Raw genomic sequence first — 23,530 nt, 5'->3', positions numbered from 1 at the left:
CACCTCAACCAAATAAGACATTTAAATACTGCTCACTAAACATTAAAATACCACTGACATTGGTCATTCCACATTATTAAGTTAAGTACGTACTTTATTGTCTCTACTGAGTCTTTAAGTACATTTTTGTGCCAGTTTTACTCGAGTACATTTCTGAATTCATGACTTGTATTTGTAACATTATTATTATCGACTTCCTCCACCACAGAACCAGTAAAAAGCTAACATTATTAAAATGTAAATATCCTGAGGCCAAACGTTTGAGAGAAACACGTTTATTGGACTACATTTCACGTCCGGCAATATATCCTAGTTGGATGTCGCCCTCTGATGACGTCAGTTAGCGTTTATATACCTAACGTTAGCTGTTTTGGCTTCGTGTATTTTAACCACAGACTCACTTCACAACTTAAATAAGGTAAGAAGTTGTACTTATTATAAGTATTTTAGTTGTCTTGCGTTAAACTAGCGCAGTCATGCCGCGACATAGTGATTTTTGAAGCGAAACGAACCTGTTTTTAAAGAAATTGCTGCAGGTTAGCAACAGCAGTGGACACTGAGGCGACGTTAGCACACGCTGCACAGAGCTTTAAATGATATCTTTTAATGAGGAAATAACTCAACAGTTTCATGCTGCAAAACCGAGACAAGAGTAACTGCGCACTGCCGTTTGGTGAGACAGGTTTGACACAATGTCTGGCAGCGAGTGACTTGTCAAACTTGAGTGTGTGAGTGACAAGCTAACTAAAACATGCAAGTTTTCCCTCAGTCAGCGACATAAGGTGTAAACTTTGAGACACTGCACGTTAAAAAAAAACAAAAAAAACAGTGCATGTGTGTTTGTCATATGTGCCATATGGCAGTTTTTCTGCAAAGAAGATAAGATGCAAATGATTCTGTTGCGGCTTCAAAGGGTAATTTGACATGTTTACGCATGTTGAATTAAACTAAATTGAGCAACAAAGACTTGAGTCATACACATCTAATTTAACTAAAACATCTGGCCATATGTTGTTTTTCAGTCAAACAGCGTGCACAAAACAGCTGCACTATATATATGACTATATATATATACTGTATATATATATATATATATGCATTTGAACTCTGCCAGCAAGTATTGTTAAAAATCTTGAACACTTATAATTTTAACGTTTTTGGTTAAACCTGCCTGTGTTTTTTTTTTTTTTTGTTTATGGTTTTTTTGTACTATATTTTAAACAATTATAAACTCCATTGTTGTTCTACAAAAACGAGCCATACGAATCAATAATAAAACTGATTATTATGCTCACACAAGTCCACTGCTTCCAAATTCTCATGTTATGAAATTTAATGACTTGTTTTATTGTAAAATATTGCAAATAATGTTCAAAGCAAAATCAGTGTCTTAAAAGGAGTTGCATCTCTATTATTGGGGTCAAATTACGAAATAATGAAAGTATAATTTAAAAAATGTGTAATTCACTCTTTGTTTTTAAAAGAATGGTTTGTAAAGAAATTTTGGAAGGTTACAAACATGATTTTTTTTGTTCTTTTTCTCACATTTTGAAGGGTAGCTTAAACTGATGAATATGTAGGTTAGGCATATAAAAGCATTTTGCTTCTGTCGAAGCCTGTTTAGTCACTACATCATACACAGACTTTTTTTGGTTTATACTGACGATACTGTTACTGATACTAAATAAAAAACTACCACTACTACTACTATATGGCAATTGTCTATAAAGAAATACAGTTTCAAATGTTTGAAGATGTAATGTGACATGTTTGTGCATGTTTTAGTGAACTAAACGGAGTAACGCAATCTTACATATCATCAGAGATCCAAGTTTGTTATGTAAGTTTTCATTCTGAGCCAGCACCAAGACTACAGCAGGTGATTTCCCTGATAAACACACGACCTGAAACAGAAAATCAGGTTTAAAAAAGTGAAATGACACAACATTTGCAGACAGTATTTGAGTCTTTGCTCATCAAACTATTATGCATGGTGACGAACAGTTTCTCCAGAGCAGACACATGAGACTTTTATTAGGAAATAGGCTTCAGTTGTTTATGACAAATCGTGGGAAAACACACTGAACAAGTGATGATTAATGAGTAAAAAGTGATCCACTGATCCACTCAGTATCGAATGTCTCTGAGGTTGCCTCGACTTTGATAAAAGTGACTTCAGGTAAGACTAGGCGGCTTTTATATTATAGCACTTAAATGCACCAGGGCAATATAAAGTGCTTTAAGAGCAATAAAATATAAAACGTAAAGTATATAGATTTATAATCAAAGGTTAATGAGAAAATATATAAAAGGAAAAATTAATCACTAAATGATTAACAATTTTTTAAAAAAATCACCATTAAAAATAACAAAAATGCAGACGAGGTGTAAAAGATAATATAAAATGATTTAAAATAGAGTTTAAAAATAAGTTTGCAGTCCTTACAGGGTGAGGTAGACCATGTAAAAAAAGAGATGTGGACCTTTATACATTATCATAATGTTTATCTTATCGTATAATTTTCTTTAACTGATATGTATAGCTGCAACTAGAGAGTTTGAAGTCACAGACTGGGACTTAACTTTGACACAAGCAAAGTAACTTATATAACTGAAACATCTGGACATATGTTGTAATTCAGTTAAACAACATGCATACGGCAACGGCTGCTGGTTATAGTAGAGTGTATTTAAAATTACTTTTCTAGTAAGTAAATAAATGTTGAGCTCTTGTAATTTCAACTTTTGAAAAAAAAAATCTAAAGGAGTGCACTCATTTTCTGCATGCACCATATGGCATTACCTGCAAACACCAGATGACAGTATTTCTAGAGAAGCCCCAACAGAGTTTAACAACAGGAATCAGGCTTTAATTATAAATAGAACAAGATGTTATAAAACAGTGGCTTCACATTGCTCCTCATATCCATTCATCTGGACTTGGTACAAAACTTTGCCCATAAGAAATAAATGACAAAAGTGACTTCACACATTTATCAAAAAGTTTGCCTTTTCATATAAATTTACTTGTATAGTTGCAACTAGAGAGACTTGAGTCATAAACGTCTAATTTAATTAAAACATCTGGCCATATGTTGTTCTTCAGTTGAACAGCATGCACAAAACAACAGCTGCACTCTGTATTCATCAGTAGGGTACATTTGTTTTAAATTACTTTGCCGGTAAATCTCGTTAAAAATCTTGAGCACTTGTGGTTTTAACTTTTTGGTTAAACCTGCACTCATTGCGACTGCCTGTGTGTTTGTCCTATGTACCATCCGTCTACAAGGAAATAAGATTATCAAGGTTTAAAGCTTTGATGTGACATGTTTTTGTATGCTCAGTTGAATGAAATGGAGTGACGTTATCTTGCATATCATCAGTGATCCAAGTTTGTTTTCTAAGTTAAATTCCTATGCAGGCACAAGACTACAGCAGGTGATTTCACTGATTAGTAACAGAGAGTCATGTAATCGAATGTAATGATGCAAAACTTTAGTTTTTAGTGTCATATGATTGCTCATCCAGCTATTATGCGTGCCGTCATGTACAGAGCAGGCACATGCAAGGTTTATGAGAAAACAGGCTTCAGTAGTATTGAAGATGTGATTAAAAATTTGAGCACTTTTTTTGTATTTAACCTTTATTTAACCAGGGATAGTCCCATTGAGACTCAAAATCTCTTTTCAAGGGAGTCCTTGTCAAGACAGCAGCATGAAGAATTTGACATAAAAAAAGAACAGTCTAAAATCACAAAAAAATGTAAAAAGAACAAAAGAAAAAAAGTTGCCAAGTTACCAAGTCTTGACTAATAAGTAGTAGTTTAACGAGTCAGTTTAACCTGATGGCCACTCTTCACCTGTAGTCCTTCAGGTGTGATAACAACTGCAGAGCAGCACATATGATACCTAAAAACAGTAACTGCACTGTGCATACAACAGAGTACATTTCATAAGAGCACATAAAATATGTAAAAACAAAGACAACAATATGTAAAATATAAAAACAAAGCAAACTTCAGATTTTAAATAAGTTACAGAGTATGGTTGCCTTTTTGCCATGATTTTAGGTTATTTTTAAATGAACAACATGCGTCACAAGTGGCCTCACATTGCTCCCTTGGCCGAGAAAACTCTTAGAAAAACTCCTTCAATCCCACTGGCATAAACATCTAAAATAAATGCTAATGATCCACACATCTACATAAACACCATGCCACTTTGCACGCAGTAGGATATTGTAATTTTATTTTGTCTAAATTACTTGTATTAGGTTTTTTAGGAACACATGCTGTGTGTTTATTGTCCGAGTTTGTTTTGCACCGTATGTATTATGTTGAGCTATCTAAGATGATTTTCTGTCACGACAGACAATAAAGTTTTCAGAATCTGAATCAAATCCACACATATAGACTCAGTACAAAACATCTTTGAGGTGAACTTAATACATCAGAAGTAAATGGCAAAAGTGACAGAGTGAGTTCTTTAGTTACAAACTAGGACTAAATTGTAACAGCAGCAAATTAATTTCACTACAACATTGCACCATATGTTGTACTTGAGTCAAACATACAATACTGCCTACATAGACTATATGCATGTATTAGTAATTATTCCACCAGTAATTCTTGTTAAAAATACTGAACTGGTACTGTGTAATTTCGTTATGTAAAATTAAGTTTTCATTCCAGCCCAGTACCAAGACCTGCAGATGATTTCAGTGATAAAGACACAACTTGAAACAGAGAGCTACACCTGGTGTGGCCTTTCTTTGTAAGAAAAAAATAACGTGATTCAGTCTTTAGTGACGCAGACTTGTTCATTCAACCATTAGTTGTGCTGACATGTGCAGCATCTCCAGAGCAGCCACATAAAAAAGACTTCAGTAGCAGGCCTCCATTGTTTAAATAAGGACATGCTACTGTAAACATGCTCAACAATTCAAAACCACAAAAATAAGAAGGAGCTTTCATTAGAGCAGAGATACTCAAAGCTTTAGATCCACTGATTGTGCATCATTTTATTTTCTGCTAGTCGTTTTCTCCATTAAGTGTTTGGTTTCGAAATCTAAACTCTGCCCACATGGAGTGAATGATGAAATTAGCTTTCATAAAGATCATTTTATTATATTCTTTATCATCAAGTAGGGATGCAATTTACATGTATTTACTTTTTTACATAATTTATGTGTTTCTTGTTGTTTTCTTGATTAATAGTTTGATTTATAAAAAATATTAGAAAAATTCGGTCACAAATTAAGCCCCAAGGTGACGTTTTCCTTGATAAGTAAGATTTTTTCCCTTTTTTTTCTTCCTGGGATGAATGCTCATATTTAGTAAATGAGGCACAAACTGGGGCTATAGTTTGACATACGGACTAATAACTTGGCACACTACTTGGAGTCTTTTGTTGCGATACGAATTTGCATACTCGTACTTCACTGACACAGTGGCGCTCTCATCCAAGTAGGTGTGCTGACATGTAGGCTAGTGTTTCCAAAGCAGCCTCAACAGAGTTTGTAACAGGAAACAGGCTTCACTGGTAAAAAACTTACCACACGTTATCAGTAAGTAAATCAGTAAATCAGTAAGTGGCTTCTTGTTAGAGCTGTGCTCTTTAAATGTAGGTATTTTGGCTGTTTTATATTTTATTTTATTTTATTTTATTTTATTTAGTTGAGTTGAGTTGAGTTGAGTTGAGTTTAGTTTTATTTTGTTTATTTTATTTTATTTTATTTTATATTTTAATTTATTTTATTTTATTATTTTATTTATTTGTTTTGTTTTATTTATTTTATTTTTTATTATTATTTATTTGTAGTGAAGTGCAAATTTGCTCAGCTGATGTCAATGCATGAGTCATAATATATTATTTTATTATCAATTAATATCTTTATTATTGTTACAATCAATGCTGTGATCACATGGAATCAGGCAGAAGTTACACATAAACCTGATATATCATGTAAGTGGGAGAGAACAGGATAATAAGATAAGGTCGGTGGAGAATAAATGTAACAGTAGACGACATTGCTGCTCAGAGTTGAAATATTTTAACTTTTTCCATTTTCCACAATGGAATTTATAACCATAGCTCCTTCTTACAAAGAGAAAATGTGTGCAACGTGGACAATTACTGGACATTACTCGAAAAATTACATAAAACAATGAAAAAGAGATTATTTTTTTCCCCATTCTTTGTAACCATCATTGCAACATTAAAGGAAGCATGTTTAGTTTTACCACTTTGCCATTTTGTCATACTGTTTGTTTTTCCAGTGCTGCCCAGAGGATGTTTTCCCCTCTGCCTTCAACTGTCTGCCTGATTCTGTGTGTGAGCAGCGTAACAGTTTGGTCTATAAGATGTCAAAGAATAAAGATAATGCCTGTCATGATTTTCTGTAGCCCAAAGTGACTCCTTCAGATCGCTTGTATTGTCCAACCAACAGTCATAAAGCTTAAGATATTCAAAAGTGTGCCATAAAGATATAAAATACCTAAATAAAATAGAATCGAACAAAGAAATGAAGTAAAATGTCATGCACATTGTTATACACGGTTCCTTTTTATGTAAGCATTAACAGTGTAATAATTAAATGAAAAACATTCAAATATTTATCTTTTTTCTTCAGTTACTGAATGGATTGTTTCCATTGTGACACACACTTTCCACTCTACGTTAAAATCAAATCAGAACACAGAAAACTAATTAAAAAGATATACTGTTTTATATTACTACTGTCAATGAAATCAGTTTTGTCATTTAAATATATAACATACATGTACAAAGAGGCACTCATAAAAGTCTTTTCTTAAATTCTTTCTCTGAAGGAAAAGTAATGTATTGTAATACACTGTGAATGTCATCCATCCTTGAGTTTCACATCAAGCCCTTCAGGCATTTCCAGCTCTCTAGCTTGCAGACATCTATTAACAATAACATTAGCTTATCCTCCTCCATTAAACAAGCCAGTGTTGACAGTAAGCCAACTCAAGGTAGCTGTCAACATTTACTAAGAATCCTGCCAGTAGGAAGCCTGTAGGCGTTTGTTTGTATAGCTCCCTGCAGCAGAGTCCATCCCCTAAAACAATCACCAATGTAACTAAATGTAGAGTCAATACTAGTGTCCATGCAGCAGCTCGACTACAGGAAGCAAGTGTTGATATTCCAGGAAAGCAATGGAAATTTTAGCCTGGACCGTACCCCAAACTACTTCCATTTGTCGCCTACAAACGTTGTGTACTGTTAAAATACAGTTCTGCTGCTGTATTTAAAGGGATACTTCAGATTTTTTGGAGTGGAGTGGTATGAGGTACTTATCCACAGTCAGTAGGCAGGTTTCCCCAATTTCCTCAATTTCTCATTTTTGAGATCAATAAAGTATATCTATCTATCTATTTCTATTACAGATTTGCACAAAACCTAAGCAGTATTTGATGGTGATGGATGTTCAAAACTTTTGCAGGTTTATTTCTATTGCAGCCACCACACCAGCCGTCACTATTTCCAATGGAAGGTGACGTAGGCGTATAATAATATGGAAAGGCAAGCCTGTTATACATGGAAGTGGCCATGTATGAGGAATTTCTGTGAGGTTATAGTCTATTATTTCTCAGAGGAATAGTGGATTCAAAACTTTGAGTTGATCTGCTCAGCTTTTGAAGTAATGCGATCTTGGGAAACCTGCCTAGTGTATTACATACAGTAGATATCAGTCGACACAGTTTGGAAAAGCAAGCTGAACGGAAACACGTCACAGCAGCTAAGCAATGTACTGCTATGGATAGGGATCAGCAATAATGTTGCAGTGGTATACCAGTTTTGGGGTATACGGTGATATGAAATGTGACGATTATCATACTGTTTATATTGGTAAATGAAAGACTTTTTACAGATACGTATGTTAAAAAAAATGGTGCCCCATACAACCCCACTTTAAAAAAATCTGAACTCCCCCTTTAACTCCTGTCTTCATGGCTTTGAGCTAAGTGTTGGAAGGGTCTGTGTTGCTCCCTGCTGGATAATACAGGAAGATATTGTAGCTCACCTTTTATTACTTTTTTTGATTTGATTTTATTGTGCCATAAAATATTCATGTCACAACACACACCTAAATAATTGCCTTTTTGACATGTTTCTTTGTTCAATTACAGATAACAGAATAAATGCATACATAAAAAGACAGAATATAACAAAGTTTTCACTTGTTTTTCACTTTGTTTCTCTGGTTAAATTGTTTTCATTTAGGCATTCTAAATCTTGCATTGTTAATTCGATGTCCTCTGTCTGAACTGACACTAATCACAACAAAATGAAATCTGACTTTCTCGCCTCATTTGCCTTCATTCAACATTTAACTCACAATCAGTTCCACATTTTTATTTTCTTGTAATATGTTGGTAAAAAAATCTTGTTTGTAGAAAATGCCATAGCTTTAAGGGTTTTGTTATTGTGTAGTCGTTCGTATATAAATAGAAATTCAAATCAATAGTGGCATCTGAGATTTTTGAGCAGCGCTGCCTATCTGCTCTTCCATCAAAGGAAACCGTGGCTTCTCCCTAACTGACGTGTGGGAGGAGAAGGAAGGAGAGGAATTAGTGAGAACTGTAAATCAGTACTCTCTTATTCTTCCCTGTGTTATCTCAACAGTCTCAGATTTCAGCAGGGAATGAATCAAAATAAGGAAGTAAGACGCTGACAGGATGCTGTTTCATTGTGACTTAAGAGCACTACGTCTGTCTCACATGACACTAAAATCAATGTTACTGCAACCATTTCCCAAATGTCTTCTCTTTGCATTGTGAAGTGTCTCTGAATGTGGTCAATGGTTTTTCTCACAGGAGATGTCGTCTTTTTGTGGCACCAGCAACGGCTGCCAAGATGGGGGTCAAGAGGCCGCAGAGAAACAGGCAAGCATAAACAGTAAAGGCTCTGAAATGCATTTATATAATATGTTGCCTTAGAAACACACCTGAACTTACTTGGCAGAGACGCAACAAAGTGAGAAACTACAGCATATTTAATGGCCTTTGACACATTGTTCAGACACACTTTCAATGTGTGCATTGGTTCCAGTAAGATAAGATTCAACTTTATAGAGTGCCCCAGGGATGACGTTTTTCTGAAGGCCAGCAGAGAAGTTGGCTTTGCTCTGGTTCCCTCATTAAAAAGCGTATGGGATTTTTCCATTGCATTTTGGATCATTGCAGAAAATAAGTTCTGCAGAAAATAAGCTCTGCAATAAGCTCTCGCTAAAATGATCATTCCTGTCACTGCGTGTGTGACAGGTGCAGCAGCATTATCACCAACACTGAAATGACATTTGTCCTCTGCAAAAGAAAAAAAAAAAAGAATATTCAAATGCCTTAACTGAAAACCAAATACCTACCCAAATAACAAAAACTCAAATAGCCAAATATTTGGTATCAACCCTGGTGGATATATACAGTTTAAGAATATGGAAGGTTAGGTTAGGTGATATGTTAAACTTTGACAACAGCCACAACTCAGAAAATGTTGACAAAACAGACTTTACACCTACTGAACTCAAGTGTCTTCATTTACCTGAAGAAACAGTAACATGATTGCCTTGTTAACACTTAAAACACACCTACTTCCAAAGTTTTCAGAAACACAGTAAAACTTTCTAAAACTATCTTTGTTAGTCTTTCCATTGTTCCAACAATCACCAGCTCTGGTTTGGTCCAAATAAAACTTTAATTCACCAAATTACATGTGAAAATATGCTGCCTCTACATGCTGTTTTTCCCCGCAGTCTCTCTCCGTCCGCTGCCCGCTGAGGAGCGGCTCTCACTGGCTCTTTGAAGGCTGACTATAAATTAGCAAAATAAAACGACAAAAATCACCCAAAAAAACAACCCACAGGCGATGTATTCAGTCAGCCGCCAATAGTCGATATATTTTTTTTAATTGTCCGGTCTTAATGACTGGTGTTACTCTATATTTTTTCTTCAACAAAGACCAAACCCAACAATACATTCGTCAGATTCTCAGTACTTTATGCCTTTCCTACAGAGCCTCAAAGCCCATTAGTAAGTAACACAGCAGATGGGTGGTGTATGTAGGACTGAATCAAAACTACTATAGTGTGTTTGTGTTACCCAGTGCAGTAGTGTGGCCACTGATGCTTTTTAATATAGTTTTCGGACTCCAATGACGCTCTATGGCACAAAGGAATAACCCATTTCTGGCTATAAAGACAATACTTGTTAGTAGCTTTAATTCATTGATGGGTTTGATCTTTTCAGGGGATTTATTTACAATAAGAAACTTAATATATCACCAAAATTGTCCTTGGTTATTTTAAATAACAGCACTATAAGCACAGTGCTTCTACATTTAACCATGTGCACTGTATATTTATTAACTTTATTTATACATATTTTATGTTTAGATTGTTAAACTTGAGCTATGATATTTACGGCTTTGTGTCTGTTACAGGAGAAGAGGCATCCTCGTGTACTCGAACCTTTATAAATCACATTAATAGAAAAAGTATGTGTAAAATTTAGTTGTTGAATAAAATAAAGACAGGTGAATGTACTTGTCTTTGAGTGTATTATTGATAATATTTTTTTTTGTACATGACTGTGTATTATTTTACTTCTAAGGGCAAAATGCTGTACGACCTTAAGTCAACATAATCACGACAGTCAAGCACACGCATCTCATTTTTATTTTTCCAGCTGCATTGAATATTTAATAACTTTTTTCATACATATTTCTGTTTAGATTGTTAAACTTGAGCTATGATATTAACGGCTTTGTGTCTATTACAGGAGAGGGAGCATCCTCGTATTCTCATCCCAGAGTTATGCCGACTCTTCTACCAGCTTGGATGGGTGACAGGGACGGGCGGTGGCATCAGTCTGAGACGAGGGTTCGTGTATGAATAAATTTCCTCCAGAGTATTGTGAAGGATCAAAAATGACTCACCTTCATTTAACTTTTTTTGTTGGCATGTGTTTAACAATCATGCCCAAAAATTGGATTCTATTGTGAAGAATTTTTTTTAAAACATTTATGCACTGACAAAAGTGCAGCGAGGCTGATGTGAGGTCAGTTATATCGGTTTTGACAATGTGTGCAAATCTAGGGTGAAGACAGAAGGCCACAGTTTTGCCATAATGAAACGGAATTCAAACTGAAGGCTTTGACAGGTTATTACAAGCATCTTTGAACTGTGTTGTTTTGGACGGCAACTACAAAGAAAGCGCCACCCATCAGCAAATCCCTGCTTGAAACGGGGAATGGCAGACATTTATTTATTAAGCCAACAGGGGAACTTGATGAAACCTCAGATGAAACCAAATAAGATTTACTGACTGCTGCTCCGTGTATGCTGGTATTTCACTCAGATAGAAAAACATTGACTCACAGGAGAATCTCCTTTCATCTTGTTAAAATATTATACCTTTTAGATTTCTATAGAAAATAAGCAGTTCTAAGCTCCTCTTCAACATTTCAGCAGTGCAGGGTATTATTCTTTAAAATAACAGTTTTTATGCCAGAGAGATGACTATATTCTAGTTGTCAGAGTTTTTTTGTTTGAAGTTAAAAAAAAAACAAGACTTGTTAAGTCCCAATCTCTATAATCTACATGGTCTACTAAATGAGAATTATTTAGTTTTTTCTATCCTCTTGTTGTTTGTTCACTGTTCATAAATTGGTGTGAAGGATTTATGGGGCTATATTGGCAGGAATGGAATATAATATAAGTAGTTTTTTTTGACAATGCAAATTGTTGCGTTTTCTGTACCTTCGATTGAGCTGGTCCTTTTCCATGTTGCACAGCCATGTTTGTGCAGTAGACCAGAACACACAAACAAACACTGGCTTTTGAAAGGGACATTTTTGTTTTTGTGTTCATGCATTTTTGCGTCGGCTACCGTATTTAGAAGCTCCTCTCTGACGAGCAGTGTCAGAAAAACACCTTTTTTTAAAAAATGTCTAACTGCTTTTTTTTTTTTAGTGTTTTTACCAGTTTAAATTACTGAATTCATTATTTTTGGAGAGGAGGAGACCTCTGTCAATAATTCATCTCCTGATAAAAACTTCCTGAACGTCCAGATTTTAAGTTATCAGAGAAAAAAGGTTAGCATACGTTAGCAGGTGTTGGGCTAGCTGCTCATCTCCGACATGCCAAACAGCACCTGAGAAACATGAAACTGCTTTTTTCTAATTCTTCTTCTTCCTTGTTTTAAAAAATTAAAACAAAACCTCTAACACTTATAAAAGAAAGTTGTTGGACATATGCACATGCACAATAGTCTTGTCAGTTTACACAAGAATTACAGTAAGTATATTTTTATTTCCTGTGAGGGTTGGTCTGAATTCTAACTTTTGAGGCTTTTATTTTTCCTGCATTGCTTTAGTGTGACTCAGAAATGAGTCAGAGCCTGAGGAGGCCTTGCCGAACCTTGAACAAAAAAAAAAAAAAAATCAATAGGCTTCTCCTTTATCTGCTGTGTTTGGTGCTATATAAAGAGTACAATAGCTTTATCATCTCCATGCTATTGGCTCTCAATATTTAGTTTGAGGGGGCTGAAATGACGCTGTACATTTAAAATCAGTTGATTTCATCTTTTTGTCTCTGGCTTTTTTGTTTCATTTGATCGTTTGCTCTAAGCCATAGAAAGAAAATAATTCCAACAGTGACTCATATCTTTGTTAGGGAAATGTGATGTGTTGACACATTATTTACATTACACATTTGCAGTTCAAAGTGCATTCCAGGTAATGCTGTTTCAGACACTACTTTTTTTTCCATGCCCGTCTCCTTGATATTAATACACACTGTGTTGTTTGTTGTATAACAGAGAGCAGATCTACATTGCACCATCAGGTGTCCAGAAAGAGAGAATTCAGGTAAGAAGGTTCTAACCACAGTATGAAATATTGTTTTCTCCAGCCCAAGTAATGAGAATTATGATTTAGCAGTATTCAGATAGAGATCGGTGTGTTAACACCTTTGTAATGTTTGTGTCCCTCAGCCAGATGACATGTTTGTGTGTGACGTGGAGGAGAGGGACATCAGCTGTCCACCTGCCTGGAAGAAGTTGAAGAAGAGCCAGTGTACGCCGCTGTTTATGAATGCCTATACTATGAGAGGTAATAGACTACACAACTATAGATACATTTATTCACATGCAACCAATGCTAAACAACCTTTGCAGACACTTACAGTGCGTTTCTGCCTGCAGGTCAATACGGTTCAGCTAATTTCGGTACACGTTTTTTTGCGTTTTCATTGTGAAAAGTTGTTATTACTTTTAGTACCTTTGGAACTGTTCCCATTTTTCGTCACCCCCCTGCTTGGGGTATTTAGCACACAGATCTGGTACAATCACCAGTGAACAAGAAAATACTGCGAGACAGAGACAGAGTCTAGGTACTCTCTTTTTTGTATGTGGTACTTTTGGTTCCAAAGGTACTATATTCAAAGCCTTTGATGGAAATGCGGCTCTTGTGGTTGAACTGAGCAGTAACCCGAATGCCACCAATAATCTTTTTTAATCAAAGTAATACTACAACCAAAAAAAATAACCTTTCTAAATCAATTAGTCACAGCCTTGACTTCTTAAATCCATGCCTCCACAAAAATGGCAAATTATTTATTTATTGATTGGGGAACACATTTAACAACAGCGACACTACATCAAAACATCTGTTTACAAAGTCACATAACTCGTGCCATATAATCCAAGCCTTACTTATCCAGTCATAAGCCTCGAACTATCCAAACACATGTAATTTCCCTAAAACTACTTTTTTGATCCTTCACAATACTCTGGAGGAAATTCATTTATACACGAACCCTCGTCTTAGAGTGATGCCACTGCTCATCCCTGTCACCCATCCAAGCTGGTAGAAGAGTCGGCATAACTCTGGGATGATTACAAGAGGATGCTCCTTCTCCTATAACAGACACAAAGCCATAAATATAATAGCTCAGGTTTAACAATCTAAACATAAATATGTATGAAAAAAGTTTTTAAATATTCAATGCATCCGGAAAAATAAAAATTAGATGAATGTGCGTGACTGTTGTGATTATGTTCACTTATGGTCGTACAGCATTTTGCCCTAAAATAAAAAATATCCTTGTAGAAAAAAAAGTATTAGCAATTATAGACTCAAAGACAAATATATTCACCTGTCTTTATTTTATTCAACAACTAAATTTTACACACATTTTTCTATTAATGTGATTTATGGTTCCAGGAGATTTTTTTGGGTGAATTTACTCTGAAATAGAGACTGATATAAGCCAAGGATTGCCAAGGAATGAAGGTCGTCTACGTGGAAGTAATGTTTTGTTGAAGTATTTCTTTCAGTTAAAATTCCTAAAAAAAAAAAAAAAAAAAATTAATAAAGAAGCAGAGAAAGTTCCATTAAAAAGAAGTAATTTAATTAGGCATTTTCATCAAAGGTCAACATTTTAATGAAATAACTTGCCACAAAATGATTATTCTTGTATCAGTCACTCATAATTACGCATCTTCTTTATTCTGAAATGCCAGTTGAAAGTTTGTTCAGTTTGTATCCTTCAAAGATAATGAAGCCTTCAAAACTAGAACAAATAACTGACACAGTCTAAATTGTACCAAACTTTAAAGTATGGTGCACCTTGATGTCTGATCATTGGCTGTGGGTGGTGGCATGCTTTCTCTTGTCTTTTAACAATTATCATTTTAGAAAGACAATACTGGTAGACAAGACTCAAAAATTAAAATCTGCTTTTCGTTTTGCAAAAATACAGGGGCACAGGCAGTTATACACACCCACTCCAAGGCTGCTGTCATGGCAACGCTGCTGTATCCTGGCAAGGAGTTCAGGATAACACACCAGGAGATGATCAAGGGGATTCGTAAGGGCACCTCAGGCACCAACTATCGGTATGTAATCAAGCAGCAAGGATTAGTGAAGTCCAAAGACTTTCCAAGTATTTTCATTTCTCAGTAAAGTGGAGTTTTTATGTTGGCCAAAAAGGCACAAAAAGTCATAGTATAGTATGTCTTCCAAAATGGCACAAAAAGTCATAGTATAGTATGTCGTCCAAAATGGCACAAAATATGTCATAGTATAGTATTTCGTCCAAAATGGCACAGAAAATGTCATAGTTTAGTATGTCGTACAAAATGGCACGCAAAAAGTCATAGTATAGTATGTCGTCCAAAATGGCGTAAAAACATCGGAATCAGAATAATTTTTATTGCCAAATACATTTTCATGTACAAAGAATTTGACCTGGTGTTTGGTGCAAAACAATTAACCTAGCGGAAAATTAAAAATGGTAAATTTAAATAGAATAAGACAAAAGATTCATCAATAGGACTTGGTTTTACAATCCCCAAAGTTAAAGCACAGCACTTTTTCAGGTAGGATTTTGTTTCCCAACCAATGTAACTGCTGGATGTTGTTACCAGATCTGACACATCTTCAGTTGTGTACCTTGACCTCATCTGGTGTTTTGGCCTAGGTCAGCGCTCATGGCCCAATCTCTGGCTGCGTTTTGTGGGGAAGAATAAGGAGGTGTTAAGGATGACTCCTGGTTTCTGTCCTTCTTGGATGAAAAATGGCAGGTGTGGGGCTTTCTTCTGGTTCTCGGGTGGCATGGCATTGATAGCTGTTCTTATGCCCTCCGTTGCATTGGCCAGGCACCATAATACTTGGTTATGTCGTCAGGTGTATCTTCCCTGTGCTAGGCTGATCTTACATCCAGTATGTGTTTCAAGGTTGCTGGTTCAGTTCATAGTAGGCAGTTTGGATCCTCCCCCCACCAGAGGTGCCGATTCGTCAGAGAGGGCAGGATGTCGTCTGTGGCTCTGATGGTGAAGCTCAGGATGTTTGACTCCAGGTTCCACACTTTGTTCCATGTGAGCTTTTTTTCTTTCAACAGTGTCCCACCTCATCCAGGCTCCTTGCTTGGTCTAGGATATGGCTTTAGCCCACCTTGCAGGTTCTTCCTAGCATCGCACCTCCTCTACTACGAGGTGCCAGCGTTCCGTGGGAGTAGCCAAAGCCCCCCCTGCCTTGCTGAACATGGCCCACTATGTCATGCTGGCGAAGGGCAGATTTTGCATCTAGGACTGCTGCAGCCGGTGTCCCCTTTTTTTATGTGACAAGGTTAGGAGCTACACTTGTTACGACTGGATCCTGAGATTCTGCGAGTGTCATCACCAGCTGTTTGTTGACACATTTGAACTCCTCCACGAGACTGGAGATGGGCAGCAACACAACTCCATTCCCATACAGCCCGATGCTGCTGAGATATCTCGGCAGACAAAGTCATTTCCTCACTTCTCCATTCACCTGCCTTTCAACCCGAGAGATGTGAAATAGTGTGACCTCATACATTGAGACTGGCCACACAAGATGGAAAAGGAGACCGAACTGGAAGCACCAGAGCTTCAGCTTCCTTGGGAGAGCAGAGTGATTTATTTGCTTGAGGCTGTTGATTGCATCTTTCCTGAGTTGTTCCAGTTTTTGTTTATCTCTGAGGTCAGCGTTGTACTACCTGACAAGGCTTTTGATAGCTTCATACGTGCCCATTTAATGTTTTTCTTGAGTTTGTTCAAGAAGCTGTCGGCGTATGCTTTTGTTGATGTTATTATCGTCATGTCATCCATATATGCTCTGATTAGGGGGAGGCGCAGCCTGCTTCAAGCACTCTCCACCAACAACCCACTTTGATGCACACATGTTGAGCTCCATAGCCATAGTGAGAGCCAGGGGAGAGATGGTGCAACCCGCCAGAATGCCCTAAGATAAAAATAGAGTTGCAATATAAACATATAAAATGAAAAAAATAGAATATGAAGAACACAAAATGTATTTACAAAATGTGCAATGGAGGGATTGTACAGTTTTGCGGAAGTTGGATTGATGTGCAAATGTCTTCATGTTAAATAAATTCATCTCCAGTGTGCAGTGTAACAGAGAAAGTTCAGTCCAGTGTGCATTAATGTAACACAGAAAAACTGATTTAGGCTAACATTAATATAACTTTGTCAGATGTGGCTTGATTAGACCCTGTGTCATATTGGGGTGGAGGAGGGGCTAGGGCTGGAGTATTGTTAATGATGCTGAGAAACTGTTCTTAAGGCATGAGTTTTTGGTCATGATGGACTGCAGCCTCTTGCCAAAGGGGAGGGTCTCAAAAAGTCTGTGTCCAGGGGGAGAGCGGTTGGCCACAAGTTTACATGCATGCTTCAGGGCCCTGGAGGCCTATGGATCTTGAGAGATGGAAGATTGCAGCTAATCACCCTCTCTGCAGCGCGTATGATATGCTACAGCCTGTTCTTGTCCCTCGCCTTGGCTGCAGTGTACCAGACTGTGATGGAGGAGGTGAGGATGGGCTCAATGATGGCAGTGTAGAAGTGCACCATCATTGTCTTTGGCAGGTTGAATTTCTTCAGCTGGAGCAGGAAGTACATTCTCTGCTAGGCGTTCTTGATGAGGGAGCTGATGTTCAGCTCCCAATTAAGAACCTGGGTAATGATGGTCCCCAGGAGGCAGAAACACCCCACAGTTGAAACTGGGGAGTCACAGTATAGCATCCAACCTAGAATAACTTGTAGATATGCATCATAGTGTACAAAGTGGGAATTAAGACCCCCAAAACGCCAAAAACCTCATGATTTAGCGTGTCAAAAAATGGCCAACAAGGCAATAGAATAGTATGTCAAAAAATGTCAACTTTTGATCGCTCCTAAAAATGGCTGAAAACGACCTAGAATAGCTTGTGGAGACGCATCATAGTGAACAAGTTATGAATAAAGACCAAACCCCCCCCCCCCCCAAAACCTCATAATTTAGCATGTCAGAAAAATGGACAACAAGGCAATACTATGGTATGTCGAAAAAAGCTCCTAAAAATGGCTGAAAACAACATAGACGCGTCATAGTGTACAAAGTGGAAATAAAGACCAAAAAAGACCAATAACCATTTAATTTAGCATGTCAAAAAAATGGCCAACAAGGCAATAGTATAGGTCATTTATTCATGCTAGTCAAAATTTGACCGCTCCCGAAAATGGCTGAAAACCACCTAGAATAACTTGTAGAGACGCGTTATAGTGTACAAACTGGGAATAAAGACCAAAAAAGCCCCCAAACCTCATAATTTAGCATGTGAAACAAATGGCCAACAAGGCAATAATATAGTATGTTGAAAAAAGTCAAAATTTGACCGCTCCTAAAAATGGCTGAAAACCACGTAAAATACCTTATAGAGACATGTCATAGTGTACAAACTGGGAATAAAGACCAAAAAAGCCCCCAAACCTCATAATTTAGCATGTGAAACAAATGGCCAACAAGGCAAAAGTATAGTATGTCGAAAAAAGTCCAAATTTGACCGCTCCTAAAAATGGCTGAAAATGATTTAGAATAGCTCGTACAGACACGCTATAGTGTTCAAAGTGGGAATGACGGCCAAAAAAAAACCCAAAACCTTTTAAATTAACATGTCAAAAAAAATGGCCAACAAGGCAATAGTATAGTATGTCGAAAAAAGTCAAAATTTGACCGCTCCTAAAAATGGCTGAAAACGATCTAGAATAGCTCGTAGAGACACGTTATACTGTTCAAAGTGGGAATGGTGGCCAAAAAAACCCAAAAACCTCATAATTCAGTATGTCAAAAAAATGGCCAACAAGGCAATAGTATAGTATGTCAAAAAATGTCAAAATTTGACTGCTCCTAAAAATGGCTGAAAACGACCTAGAATACCTTGTAGAGACACGTCATAGTGCACGAATTGGGAATGACGGCCAAAAAACCCCCAAAAACCTTTTAATTTAGCATGTCAAAAAAATGGCCAACAAGGCAATAGTATAGTATGTCGAAAAAAGTCCAAATTTGACCTCTCCTAAAAATGGCTGACAACGACCTAGAATAGCTCGTAGAGGCACGTTATAGTGTTCAAAGTGGGAATAACGGCCAAAAAAACCCAAAAAACCTTTTAATTTAACATGTCAAAAAAATGGCCAACAAGGCAATAGTATAGTATGTCGAAAAAAGTCCAAATTTGACCACTCCTAAAAATGGCTGAAAACGACCTAGAATAAGTTGTAGAGACGCGTCATAGTGCACAAAGTGGGAATGATGGCCAAAAACCCCCCCAAAAACCTATTAATTTAACATGTCAAAAAAATGGCCAACAAGGCAATAGTATAGTATGTCGAAAAAAGTCCAAATTTGACCGCTCCTAAAAATGGCTGAAAACGACCTAGAATAGCTTGTAGAGACGCATTGTGGTGTACAAAGGGGAAATGATAGCCAAAAAACCCCCAAAAACCTCATAATTTAGTATGTCAAAAAAATGGCCAACAAGGCAATAGTATAGTATGTCGAAAAAAGTCCAAATTTGACCGCTCCTAAAATGGCTGAAAATGATTTGGAATAGCTCGTAGAGACACGCTATAGTGTTCAACGTGGGAATGACGGCCAAAAAAACCCAAAAAACCTTTTAATTTAACATGTCAAAAAAAATGGCCAACAAGGCAATAGTATAGTATGTCGAAAAAAGTCCAAATTTGACCGCTCCTAAAAATGGCTGAAAACCACCTAGAATAGCTCGTAGAGACGCGTTATGGTGTTCAAAGTGGAATAATGACCAAAAACCCAAAAAAACCTATTAATTTAACATGTCAAAAAAATGGCCAACAAGGCAATAGTATAGTATGTCGAAAAAAGTCAAAATTTGACCGCTCCTAAAAATGGCTGAAAACGACCTAGAATAGCTCGTAGAGACACGCTATAGTGTTCAAAGTGGGAATGACGGCCAAAAAAACCCAAAAAACCTTTTAATTTAACATGTCAAAAAAATGGCCAACAAGGCAATAGTATAGTATGTCGAAAAAAGTCCAAATTTGACCACTCCTAAAAATGGCTGAAAATGATTTGGAATAGCTCGTAGAGACACGCTATAGTGTTCAAAGTGGGAATGACGGCCCAAAAAACCCAAAAAACCTTTTAATTTAGCATGTCAAAAAAATGGCCAACAAGGCAATAGTATAGTATGTCGAAAAAAGTCCAAATTTGACCGCTCCTAAAAATGGCTGAAAAGGACCTAGAATAGCTCGTAGAGACGCATTATGGTGTTCAAAGTGGGAATGACGGCCAAAAAAACCCCAAAAACCTATTAATTTAACATGTCAAAAAAATGGCCAACAAGGCAATAGTATAGTATGTCGAAAAAAATCCAAATTTGACCGCTCCTAAAAATGGCTGAAAAGGACCTAGAATAGCTCGTAGAGACGCGTTATGGTGTTCAAAGTGGCAATGACGGACAAAAAACCCAAAAAACCTTTTAATTTAGAATGTCAAAAAAATGGCCAACAAGGCAATAGTATAGTATGTCGAAAAAAGTCCAAATTTGACCGCTCCTAAAAATGGCTGAAAATGATTTGGAATAGCTCGGAGAGACACGCTATAGTGTTCAAAGTGGGAATGACGGCCAAAAAACCCCAAAAAACCTTTTAATTTAACATGTCAAAAAAATGGCCAACAAGGCAATAGTATAGTATGTCGAAAAAGTCCAAATTTGACCGCTCCTAAAAAGGGCTGAAAAGGACCTGGAATAGCTCGGAGAGACGCGTTATGGTGTTCAAAGTGGGAATGACGGCCAAAAAAACCCAAAAAACCTATTAATTTAACATGTCAAAAAAATGGCCAACAAGGCAATAGTATAGTATGTCGAAAAAAGTCCAAATTTGACCGCTCCTAAAAATGGCTGAAAATGATTTGGAATAGCTCGTAGAGACACGCTATAGTGTTCAAAGTGGGAATGACGGCCAAAAAACCCCAAAAAACCTTTTAATTTAACATGTCAAAAAAATGGCCAATAAGGCAATAGTATAGTATGTCGAAAAAAGTTCAAATTTGACCGCTCCTAAAAATGGCTGAAAAGGACCTAGAATAGCTCGTAGAGACGCGTTATGGTGTTCAAAGTGGGAATGATGGCCAAAAAACCCCCAAAAAACTATTAATTTAACATGTCAAAAAAATGGCCAACAAGGCAATAGTATAGTATGTCGAAAAAAGTCCAAATTTGACCGCTCCTAAAAATGGCTGAAAAGGACCTAGAATAGCTCGTAGAGACACGCTATAGTGTTCAAAGTGGGAATGACGGCCAAGAAAACCCAAAAAACCTTTTAATTTAGAATGTCAAAAAAATGGCCAACAAGGCAATAGTATAGTATGTCGAAAAAAGTCCAAATTTGACCACTCCTAAAATGGCTGAAAATGATTTGGAATAGCTCGTAGAGACACGCTATAGTGTTCAAAGTGGGAATGACGGCCCAAAAAACCCAAAAAACCTTTTAATTTAACATGTCAAAAAAATGGCCAACAAGGCAATAGTATAGTATGTCGAAAAAAGTCCAAATTTGACCGCTACTAAAAATGGCTGAAAATGATTTGGAATAGCTCGGAGAGACACGCTATAGTGTTCAAAGTGGGAATGACGGCCAAAAAACCCCAAAAAACCTTTTAATTTAACATGTCAAAAAAATGGCCAACAAGGCAATAGTATAGTATGTCGAAAAAAGTCCAAATTTGACCGCTCCTAAAAATGGCTGAAAACGACCTAGAATAGCTCGTAGAGACGCGTTATGGTGTTCAAAGTGGGAATGATGGCCAAAAAATCCCCAAAAAACTATTAATTTAACATGTCAAAAAAATGGCCAACAAGGCAATAGTATAGTATGTCGAAAAAAGTCCAAATTTGACCGCTCCTAAAAATGGCTGAAAAGGACCTAGAATAGCTCATAGAGACATGCTATAGTGTTCAAAGTGGGAATAACGGCCAAAAAAACCCAAAAACCTTTTAATTTAACATGTCAAAAAATGGCCAACAAGGCAATAGTATAGTATGTCGAAAAATGTCCAAATTTGACAGCTCCTAAAAATGGCTGAAAAGGACCTAGAATAGCTCGTAGAGACGCGTTATGGTGTTCAAAGTGGCAATGACGGCCAAAAAAAACCAAAAAACCTTTTAATTTAGAATGTCAAAAAAATGGCCAACAAGGCAATAGTATAGTATGTCGAAAAAAGTCCAAATTTGACCACTCCTAAAAATGGCTGAAAATGATTTGGAATAGCTCGTAGAGACACGCTATAGTGTTCAAAGTGGGAATGACGGCCAAAAAACCCAGAAAAAACCTTTTAATTTAACATGTCAAAAAAATGGCCAACAAGGCAATAGTATAGTATGTCGAAAAAAGTCAAAATTTGACCGCTCCTAAAAATGGCTGAAAAGGACCTAGAATAGCTCAGAGACACGTTATGGTGTTCAAAGTGGGAATGACGGCCAAAAACCCAAAAAACCTATTAATTTAACATGTCAAAAAATCGCCAACAAACCAATAGTATAGCATGTCGAAAAAAGTCCAAATTTGACCGCTCCTAAAAATGGCTGAAAACGACCTAGAATAGCTCGTGAGAGACACGCTATAGTGTTCAAAGTGGGAATAATGACGGCCAAAAACCCAAAAAACCTTTTAATTCAACATGTCAAAAAAATGGCCAACAAGGCAATAGTATAGTATGTCGAAAAAAGTCCAAATTTGACCGCTCCTAAAAATGGCTGAAAAGGACCTAGAATAGCTCGTAGAGACGCGTTATGGTGTTCAAAGTGGGAATGACGGCCAAAAAAACCCAAAAAACCTTTTAATTTAACATGTCAAAAAAATGGCCAATAAGGCAATAGTATAGTATGTCGAAAAAAGTCCAAATTTGACCGCTCCTAAAAATGGCTGAAAACGACCTAGAATAGCTCAGAGAGACACGCTATAGTGTTCAAAGTGGGAATGACGGCCAAAAACCCAAAAAAACCTTTTAATTTAACATGTCAAAAAAATGGCCAATAAGGCAATAGTATAGTATGTCGAAAAAAGTCAAAATTTGACCGCTCCTAAAAATGGCTGAAAACGACCTAGAATAGCTCGTAGAGACACGCTATAGTGTTCAAAGTGGGAATGACGGCCAAAAAACCCCAAAAAACCTTTTAATTTAGAATGTCAAAAAAATGGCCAACAAGGCAATAGTATAGTATGTCGAAAAAAGTCCAAATTTGACCGCTCCTAAAAATGGCTGAAAACGACCTAGAATAGCTCATAGAGACACGCTATAGTGTTCAAAGTGGGAATAACGGCCAAAGGAACCCAAAAAACCTTTTAATTTAACATGTCAAAAAAATGGCCAACAAGGCAATAGTATAGTATGTCGAAAAAAGTCCAAATTTGACCGCTCCTAAAAATGGCTGAAAATGATTTGGAATAGCTCGGAGAGACACGCTATAGTGTTCAAAGTGGGAATGACGGCCAAAAAACCCAGAAAAAACCTTTTAATTTAACATGTCAAAAAAATGGCCAACAAGGCAATAGTATAGTATGTCGAAAAATGTCAAAATTTGACAGCTCCTAAAAATGGCTGAAAAGGACCTAGAATAGCTCGTAGAGACGCGTTATGGTGTTCAAAGTGGCAATGACGGCCAAAAAAAC

The 23,530-nt window shown here is 36.8% G+C and overlaps 1 protein-coding gene across 1 annotated transcript in view; it reads left to right on the top strand.

Moving 5' to 3' along the window:
- The first annotated feature begins 273 nt into the window (after window positions 1–273).
- Window positions 274–23,530, top strand: part of apip (APAF1 interacting protein) — a 51,895-nt gene continuing 28,638 nt past the window's right edge. The window contains exons 1-6 of the mRNA XM_042486679.2: window positions 274–418; window positions 8,840–8,908; window positions 10,799–10,899; window positions 12,839–12,887; window positions 13,013–13,130; window positions 14,782–14,917. Of these exons, the coding sequence (XP_042342613.1) occupies window positions 8,843–8,908; window positions 10,799–10,899; window positions 12,839–12,887; window positions 13,013–13,130; window positions 14,782–14,917 (470 nt within the window). The 5' untranslated portion in view covers window positions 274–418; window positions 8,840–8,842. The remainder of the gene's footprint in view (window positions 419–8,839; window positions 8,909–10,798; window positions 10,900–12,838; window positions 12,888–13,012; window positions 13,131–14,781; window positions 14,918–23,530) is intronic.

This window comes from Plectropomus leopardus, chromosome 1, assembly GCF_026936395.1.
Source record: "Plectropomus leopardus strain MGB_pleo_1.0 chromosome 1, ASM2693639v1, whole genome shotgun sequence".
Classification (NCBI taxonomy): domain Eukaryota; kingdom Metazoa; phylum Chordata; class Actinopteri; order Perciformes; family Serranidae; genus Plectropomus; species Plectropomus leopardus.
Note: the sequence above shows the minus strand (reverse complement) of the source record. Positions and strands in the feature narration are given on the sequence as shown.